Source organism: Priapulus caudatus, unplaced genomic scaffold, assembly GCF_000485595.1.
Source record: "Priapulus caudatus unplaced genomic scaffold, Priapulus_caudatus-5.0.1 Scaffold1968, whole genome shotgun sequence".
NCBI lineage: Eukaryota > Metazoa > Priapulida > Priapulimorpha > Priapulimorphida > Priapulidae > Priapulus > Priapulus caudatus.
Window position 1 is genome coordinate 63,132 of NW_014579029.1, and position 9,318 is coordinate 72,449.

At 45.8% G+C, this 9,318-nt stretch overlaps 1 protein-coding gene across 1 annotated transcript in view; it reads left to right on the top strand.

Moving 5' to 3' along the window:
- LOC106817997 (dynein heavy chain 3, axonemal-like) overlaps positions 1–7,913 on the top strand; it is a gene marked incomplete at its 5' end in the record, with an annotated part of 64,361 nt that extends 56,448 nt beyond the window's left edge. The window contains 15 exon segments of the mRNA XM_014822700.1: positions 116–354; positions 485–601; positions 1,129–1,332; positions 1,811–1,942; positions 2,263–2,373; positions 2,376–2,472; positions 2,707–2,861; positions 3,352–3,397; positions 4,326–4,423; positions 4,425–4,446; positions 7,252–7,296; positions 7,299–7,334; positions 7,336–7,468; positions 7,470–7,507; positions 7,510–7,913. Of these exon segments, the coding sequence (XP_014678186.1) occupies positions 116–354; positions 485–601; positions 1,129–1,332; positions 1,811–1,942; positions 2,263–2,373; positions 2,376–2,472; positions 2,707–2,861; positions 3,352–3,397; positions 4,326–4,423; positions 4,425–4,446; positions 7,252–7,296; positions 7,299–7,334; positions 7,336–7,468; positions 7,470–7,507; positions 7,510–7,541 (1,505 nt within the window).
- Positions 7,914–9,318: the final 1,405 nt, after the last annotated feature.

The window sequence follows — 9,318 nt, forward strand, 5'->3', positions numbered from 1 at the left end:
TATATATGTATGTATGTTTATGTACATGTATATATGTATGTATGTTTATGTACATGTATATATGTATGTATGTTTATGTACATGTGTATGTATATATGTATGTATACACTGCCAGTAAAACGAAAACCCGCTTCCTCCCACACTCAGAGATTCATCGTTGACAACATGGGCAAGTCGTACATCGAGCCTCCGACCTTTGACCTCGCAGGATCGTACGCCGACTCCACCTGCTGCATGCCTCTCATCTTCATCCTGTCACCGGGAGCCGACCCGATGGCAGCCCTCCTCAAGACCGGCGACGACATGGGTTACCGTGGCAACATGATACAGACCATCTCGCTGGGACAGGGGCAGGTGTGTAGCGTGGGGAGTCGAGTCAGAGCATCTCGCGGTGTTGACGGTGTTTGGTTGCTTGGTTATTCGCGATCGCAGTGGTTGTGGGGCACATGCGTGACGACGTGGCGTACGTGGGTGTGTTTTACAGGGGCCCATCGCTGAGCGTATGATCGAAGCCGCGCTGAAGAACGGATCGTGGGTCGTGCTACAGAACTGCCACCTGGCGACGAGCTGGATGCCGAAACTAGAGAAGATATGTGAGGAGGTAAGTGTCGCGCCGAACGACTGATGTTTCACAACCTATCGTTAGTCTGTTAGTTATTGTTCACATGTATTGTGACATGTATTAACTACAGCAGACGGAACGTTGTACAATAATATGTACATGTAAATCTTTCACAGCCTACCGTCAGTATATATAAGTTATAATTCGCATGTTTTGTGACTTATATTATATATATAGCAAAACAAACGTTGTACACGTTCATGTACATGTAAATGTTTATGTACACGTAATGTACATGTACATTGTACAACATACATTTACACGTATGTATTATGACATACATTACATATAGCAGAAGGAACGTTGTACAAGTACGTGTACCTGTAAGCTATCTGTATCAATCTATAAATTGCTTGCATTAAATGACATATTATATACAGCAAATAGCAAATTGTACATGTAAGGGACACTTTGGCGGCATTTCACTCGAGTGACCCACTTGAGTCTACATTAGTCCGCTCATCCCATCCTAACCGCCGCACGCGCACGCGTGTTCCTGCCGGCAGGTGATAGTACCGGAGCGGACTCACACTAACTTCCGGCTGTGGTTGACCAGCTACCCGTCCGAACAGTTCCCAGTCTCCATCCTGCAGAACGGAGTGAAGATGACGAACGAACCGCCGAAGGGACTGCGAGCGAACCTGCTACGCTCCTACCTCAACGACCCGATATCCGACGCCGAGTTCTTCGTCGCCTGCAACAAGACGCAGGTGTGCACGAGTGGCTCCCTCTATCTCGCGTCCCTCTCGGTTTTATTCCGCTTATGAGTCTGTTTCGTTTTAATTATATTTTTTGGTGACTTTTATGTAATTTATATTTTCATCTATGTAATGTAATTTATATTTTCATTTTAACGTTTAGTATTGGTAAAATTTGACGAGAGTCAATTTTTTATTAAGTGTTGTAAGATTAAGGAAAGTCGATACTATACATGGTAACTTTATGAGTATTATGTTTATTATATCGGTAGAACTAATATGTTAATGATGTTGATGTTAATTGTGGGTGGGGGTCACGGGTGGTGGGTTAATTGTACATGGTAACATTATATGAGTATTATGGTATATATGAGTGGCCCTAATGTTAAGGATATAAAGGTTAATTTGAGTTGGGTAGGCGGTCAGTGGTACTTGGTAACATAACGATGTTGTTGTTGTTGTTGTTGTTGTTGTTGTTGTTGTTGTGTAGGCTTGGCAGAAGCTGCTGTTTGGTCTCTGCTTCTTCCACGCGCTCGTACAGGAGAGGAGGAAGTTTGGACCGCTCGGATGGAACATCCCGTATGAATTCAACGACTCAGATCTGCGCATCAGCATGACCCAAGTGCAGGTGAGAGTGTAGCAGCAGCAGCAGCAGTAGCAGCAGCAACAGCAGCAGCAGTATAACAGCAGTAGTAGTAGCAACAGCAGTATACCAGCAGTATAACAGCAGTAGCAGCAGCAGTATAACAGCAGTAGCAGCAGTAGCAGCAGCAACAGCAGCAGCAGCAGCAGCAGCAGCAGCAGTAGCGAACTTTTAGCTTTAGTAATGGTGTAAGCACTGAGAAATGGGCTACAAAGCACAAATGTTGAAGAATAAATCTAGTGTAAACCGAGTCAAACACTGTAAAGCTTTTCTCAGTTCATTTGAATCAGGAAAGAGAGTTTATGGTTGGTAACTATCTGCGTTTCGTTGCAGATGTTTTTGATGACTATGAGGATTTGCCACTAGAGGCGCTGACTTACCTCACGGGAGAGTGTAACTATGGCGGGCAGAGTCACCCGACGACAAGGACAGGCGTCTGCTTATATCACTGCTCTCATGTCTTATAGCCGGTGTGTGGCATAGAGAGAAATGTTCATATAAAGATTACAATACATGTGATAAGTATTGTAATTAAGTGTGATATTGTAAATAATGTAGTATTTCTCAGCTGCAAAACAGGATTTTTATGGGGGTTTGAATCTCTTGCTTTTCGCACATTTCTGTGAAGATTTTCACACTTGTTTTTACACTTGTTAACCCTACAGTCATTTTCAACAAGTTGCGTTCCCAATATAGACTGCTGACACGTCTTACACAGGATCTTGTTTGAGAGAAACGACTACAGGTCTCACCCAGTGGGACGTACTATGCGCCACCTGTTGGCGAATACCAGGACTACTTGGACTACATTAGAACTCTCCCACTTATTCCTCATCCAGAGGTGTTTGGACTGCATGAAAATGCTGACATCACCAAGGACAATCAGGAAACTCAGCAGGTGTGTGTGCTGTGGTACTATAATAATATGCTAATGTACTCAATATATACATAGTAACACTACGTTATATATCGTTACTCGTATTCGAGCATACATATGTGCGTGTGCGTGTGCGCATGAGCGTGCGTGCATGTGTGCATGTGCGTGCGTGTGTGTATGTGTATGTGTGTGTGACTAACAGAGCGTACGTGTGGTGTATGACTAGACGAATTGACATAATATATAGCATAACGTTTTGAACACAAACACACACACACATATATATATATATATATATATATTATATTATATAGCTATAATAACGTGAAGTACCGATCCAGTACAAATATCGATACCATATAGTGTATAAGGACGATGCGCGATAGATTATACTATGGTGCTATGTGGAGTGTGTTCGTCTGCGTTATAGTGTGTTTTGACACCCTGTGACGTTGCCGCGCGACGAGTTCCGGGCCGGCGCGGTCTGTCCGGGTGACTATCATAACAGTAGACCTTGCCGCTAAGCCTCAGCAACGCGCTGATTACACATGGAGAAGGTGACTGAGAATGGTGAGCATGGATGGCGATAGGGCCACTTTATAGGATGAGACCCATGGTTAGAAACTAAATGTAGTCATAATCATGTATGTTAGCGTCGACCGGGGGCGAACCTGTAGTATGGCAAACATTTGCAATAAATTAGCAAGTGTGATTTGCGAGTGCTTGGTAACGCTTTTGACTTCTGTGAACTTGGTTCCCTGCCGATACGCCAACGCGATGACTGTACATGGTAACTACGTGGCAGGTGATTCGAAGCAATACGGTGGTGTTGACACGGAGGCGATGAAACACCACGGTATGGAGGCCAGGAGACGTCATCGCTTCACAGCTCTATCCGCGTGGTCGAACAAGCCTTCAGGACGGCTGCGACCGAAAAGCAGTCAAAGGTGAGCGCGAAGCAGGTGCGCGGGGAGGAGGGAAGGGTGCGATGCGGGGCGGGGGAGGGGGGAGGGGCGGAGCGACGATGTGTTCACCTAAGCTGAGAGCTGCTTGCGCAAATTACTCTCAGCTGCGAGTTCCTTCGTCCGAATACGCTACAATGACATTAGTTCTTTCTTCATTGTAATCATCCATTTCACTCGTTCAGTCTCTGCACGAACCAGTTGCCTGTGTATGGAATTGATTACGGTGGATGGAGCGATAACGCCATATTCGCCCTGTTACTCTTGGTTAGTTAGCGGTATAGATGAGTGATGGAGCGATGAAGGATGAAGTGTGCAGAGGCGGGTAGTGCAGCAGCTAAGAATAATGAAGTATAATGGATTTAATGGACATTTTGAAATTCAAGATGGAGGCCAGATACATGTCGATAGAGATGGGTACCCTATCTCAAGTAGTGAATCACAATCTTTAAGAAGCTTAACTCATGTGCTCCTGTGGCTCCTGTACTATTGTGATGATGGAGGGTGTTTGATTCTTGTCTAGGTCTGGTTGTGATGTCATCTGAGCTGGAGGAAGTGTTTAACAGCATGCTGGTGGGGAAGCTACCCGCCTCGTGGGCTGCCAAGTCCTACCCGTCACTCAAAACCACTCGGCAGCTATGTCAGCGACCCCCCTTCTTAGCAAGGCGTAGGAGGCGTGCGTGCGGGTGCGTGTGTGTGGTGTGTGTGATGGTGTGTGTGTTGTTTGTGTGCGTGGTAGTGTTTGTGTTTTGCGTGTGTCTATGTGTGTGGTACGTGTCCGTGAGAGGTGAAGGGTCGGTCCTAGTGTGTGTTCGCATGTGTGGTGCAAGATGCAGTGGTTGTGTGCTGTCGTGGTGCGTGTGTATATGTGCCACCGTTACGTGAAGCCCCATGCTGAGTCCGGGTACACAGCGGCTGGCTCACGTGTATGTGTGCGTGCGTGTGTGTGCGTGCATGCGTGTGTGTGCGGCTGGTGCTGGTGCTGGACACCCTGCTGCAGTTGTGTGTTTGCTGCGCGTCACCGTCTAACTGTTAAAAAGTTTACGCACTAGCCCCCGCACTACTATCTCACACTCCCTACTCTTCATGATGAACCATGTTGCAACCATCGCTATTTGTAGAAGACTAAGTAAGAACCTGTATCGTCTTTTAAATTTCTACAAAAATCCTACTGTGCATCCTTGTCACATACGGCCGCTATCGGCAGTCTTCCGTCGTCTCATGAGATCGTTTTTTCCATTGCTCTGCAACCTTTACTGTACTGACTCAGTACAGCTTTCAGAAACAGTGACTCATGAAATCTAGGATGAAGCTCACAGCTCGTCTGTTTTTATCCCTCTGTCTGTGTGTGGCTGCGCTGTGTGGTAATGGGCAGTGACCGTGGTAGATGCTCTCTCTATCTCTCTACATGGTGTTTGTTACCTGGTGGTGGTTGGGTGATTGTGTCGCGCTGTGACATGGTAGATGGCTCTCTACATGGTGTTTGTTACCTGCGCTCGCACGCCCACCTGCCTTTCGCGTGATTGGATCGTTCGCGCTGTGACACTGGTGAGATGTGCTCTCCTACATCGCGGTGTTCACTCGTACCCTGGTTGAGCCTGCTTCTTCGGTGCATCCCCTTGGCTGTCTCGTGCCACGGTCGCCATGATTTAGATGGATCTCTCCCCCTCCGATCTCTCCTATACACGGGTGTATGGGTACCTGGTGGTGGTTGCGCCTGATGGCGGTGTTCACCCCCCCCTCGCCGGACCCCCAACCGTCGAGTTCAGATGTGCTCTTACCATGCGGTGCGTATTGATGCTTTTTCGGTGGCTATACGGCGCCTTGAAGGTTCTACTCTCAGCAATGACCAATTATCCGACCGCAAGCCAGCGGCAAACTCCCCGCACCGTGCTTCCTGGGATTCTGAGAGATATCTACCTTCACCACATCACAACCGTCCTTCTTACAGGTAGGTCATCTCCCATCCTGTCTCGCTCTCTCTCACACTCGCTCTCTTAATTCTTTGCTTCCTCTTTCTCTCTCTCTCTCTCTCTCTCTCTTACCTGCTCTCTCTCTCCACCTACTCCCCCTCTTCCTGCTCATCTACTCTCTCTCTCTCTCTCTCTCTACTTCTATCCTTCTCCTCTCTTCTCGTCTCGCTTCGTCTTCTGTCTCACCCCACGCCACCCCCTGTCGTCTTCTTCGTCATCATGTCTCATCGTCTCTGTTCACACTGTCTTCTGTCTCTGGTCTCTGTCTTGTCTCTCTCTCCTCTCTCTCTCTTCTCTCTTCTCTCTCTCTCTCTGTTCTCGTCTCTGTCTCTGTCTCTGTCTTGTTCTGTTGTCTCTCTTTCTCTCTCTGCTACTGCTCCTCTCTCTCCTCCCTCTTTCGCTGTGTGTGTGTGTGTGTCTGTGCTTGTGTGCTGTGTGTGTGTGTGCTGGGAGATGTTGTATTGTAGCTGCCGTTGCGTGCGTGCGCGCCGTTGCGTGCGTGGGCGTGTGTGCGGCTTGATGAGATGTTGGTGTGGCGCCTCGTGTGTGTGTTCGTGCGTTGTGTGAGTGTGCGTGTGGCGTGTGTGTATGGGGTGTGATGGTGTGTGTGTGGATGGTGCGTTTTGTGCGTGTCTGTTGGTGGTGCGTGACTCGGGAGTGTGGTTGCGTGCAGCTGCGTAGGCTAACTACACATGCGTCCACGCATGGTTGCAGGTGACTCCGCAAATACGCGCGCAAGTCTATCACATTCCATAGACAGCTGACGCATTGAACTTCATGTGATGGCTGAAGGAATGAAATGACCAGCAGAGGAGAGATGGCCATTATGTGAAGTAGAACCCCTCCCCCCCCCATGCCATCCACTGGCCATGGCCTCCCCCTGCCCCTCCCCACCCCCTGGCGCTGCCGTGAGGAGGGAGGGGGGACGGGGAGGGGTTTATACCGCGTGTTCTCACACAATGTAGGGCATCGGGGCGCAAGGGAGGATGGAGTCTATGTGAAGGTAGGCACCCCTCCCCCTCCCCCACTCTGGCGCTGCCGCAAGGGAGAAGGGAGAACGAAGAGGGGCTTACACCGCGTGTTCTTACACACTAGGGTCTCTGAAACATCGGGGGGGGGGAGGAAGGGTGAACTGGGAGGGAGGAGGGTGTGTGAGATTGGAGCATGCATAGTGTTCGGGCCACATATTCTTAACGTTGTCAAGAGCGAGAGTCATGTCGAATATAGAATAGAGAGAGAATTCTTGAAAATAAAAGAAAAACGCCTTCCTAGTGGCTCGTAAAGTCATCAGTATATAGGGTCAGAGTGGGCAAGCTATGGATGGAGCCCCATATTGCTCTTAAAGTAGAACCACTCTGATTTATATAGGGGGGGCCTAATTCTAAAATATACTTAATGAGCTAAATATTCTAAAAACTCTGCGTATGTATTTTTTCTCGCTCTAACATCGACCATCGTCGTCGTCTCGCTCCGCAGGTTTGTTCCTAGAGGGCGCTCGCTGGAGCCGCGACAAGTGCGTACTGACGAGTCCCTCCCTAAGACTCTCTATGAGACGATTCCATCATCCTGTTCAAGCCAGTGCGCAGGGCGAGAGACAGCAGCTGCTATCCTACTGCGCTCCCGTATACAAGACCAGCGCACGCCGTGGCACCCTCTCCACCACCGGTCACTCACAAACTACGTGCTTAACATTGACTGCCCAGTGACCGTCCACAGAGCCACTGGGTCAACAGAGTGTCGCCATCTTGTGTCAGCTAGATGACTGAATGCGGGAGACCGCGAAGTGGTGGCTGCGCTTGATGGGTGCAGGCTGCTGCTGCTGTTGTTGTAGTTGTTGTTGTTGTTGTTGTTCTCATGCTTCCTGAGGGTTAATTCTTCCATATACACCGTTTATATATATATATATATATATTTATTTATTTATTTATGTATATATATACACATATATATATATACAGTGTATATATGTGTGTTTCACATCTGTGATTAATAATTATCAAAAAAATTGCATATCGACTTGGATATTGTCAGTGATTCCGTCCGTGTTGTCGTCCTCTTATTTCACAATGACTGCTGAGAAAGGTGCAATATGACTTGTTTTAACACTGTAAGTAAATTATATAGATATGCCAAACTGACTCCACTTTTGAATGTTTTTATGATATGTTTATATTGCAACATGGAATGTCTTCCGATCATATATCTACTGTCGCACTCGTACATGTGAAGTACCATGTCGTGTGCACTGTGTGTGCTCGCTGCGTGCCCCTGCTGAGTGCGGCGCTGCCCTGTCTGCGTGCGTGCTCGCGCTGCGTGACTTCGCGCGTACTAGCGTTTGTGATGTGTACTCGTGCGCCCGTGTAAAAGTATATGTTTTTTAACACCCCCCCACCCAAAAAAAAATTAAAAAAAAAAAAACAAATAAAATAAAAAAATTTGTTATAACTTGTATCCATTATATTAAAACTATATACATATCATATTTTCAAAAAAGTCTTGTCATGCATCGTTAATTATATCTCTGAGTGATACAATTAGTAAAGCACAAAGCATTGTCTTGCATTACATATCACCAACATTGTTCTTAATGGAAAGGTGAACCTGTCTTCACGTTTGAACTAATAACAACCGTCATTAGTGACGTCAGTGGTATATACATACATACTATTCTACTATACATACATACATACTATTCTACTATACATACATATATACTAATTCTACTCTACTTCATGATATTCCTATTCTACTAATACATACAATACCATACTCATTCTACTCATACATCACATACCATACTATTCTCAGCCATACCATACTATTCCCTACTATCCATCTATCATGACAACTATTCTACTATACATACATACATACTATTCTACTATACATACATACATACTATTCTACTATACACTTACACTACATACCATACTTCCTACTATACCATTCATCCTATGCCGTAGCGGTACATAACAAGTTTCATATCGTTTAATATACTCATCGATGTACTAATACGAAGCCACAAGTCAATTGCGTCTTGCATTACATTATCAGCAAACAGATTGTTAGCAGCAAGTGAAAAAAATAAAACGTTTGAGACGTAACTAAACAAGCACAGTCAATTAGTCGAGTCAACGCCTGTATAACATAACCAGTCATACGTAGTCTACTCATACATACATACATATCTATTCTACATGAATACATAAACTATTTTTGTCTTTTCTAGCTATAACTATTCATATATGCATTCTACTATACATACATACATACTACTTGCCACATACTACATAGCATACATACTATCTCCTACATACATAACCATATAGTACTATTCTAACTATACAGTTCATATATGTGCTATTCTAACTATACATTACATACATACCATCTCCTACTACAAGCATCATACAGTTCCATCTACTATACTACATACATACCATCAAACACCTATACTACCAATACCACATAATAATCCACCCACAATATACACATCCACTCCATAAACATATCCTAACTATACATCACATACATCACATAACT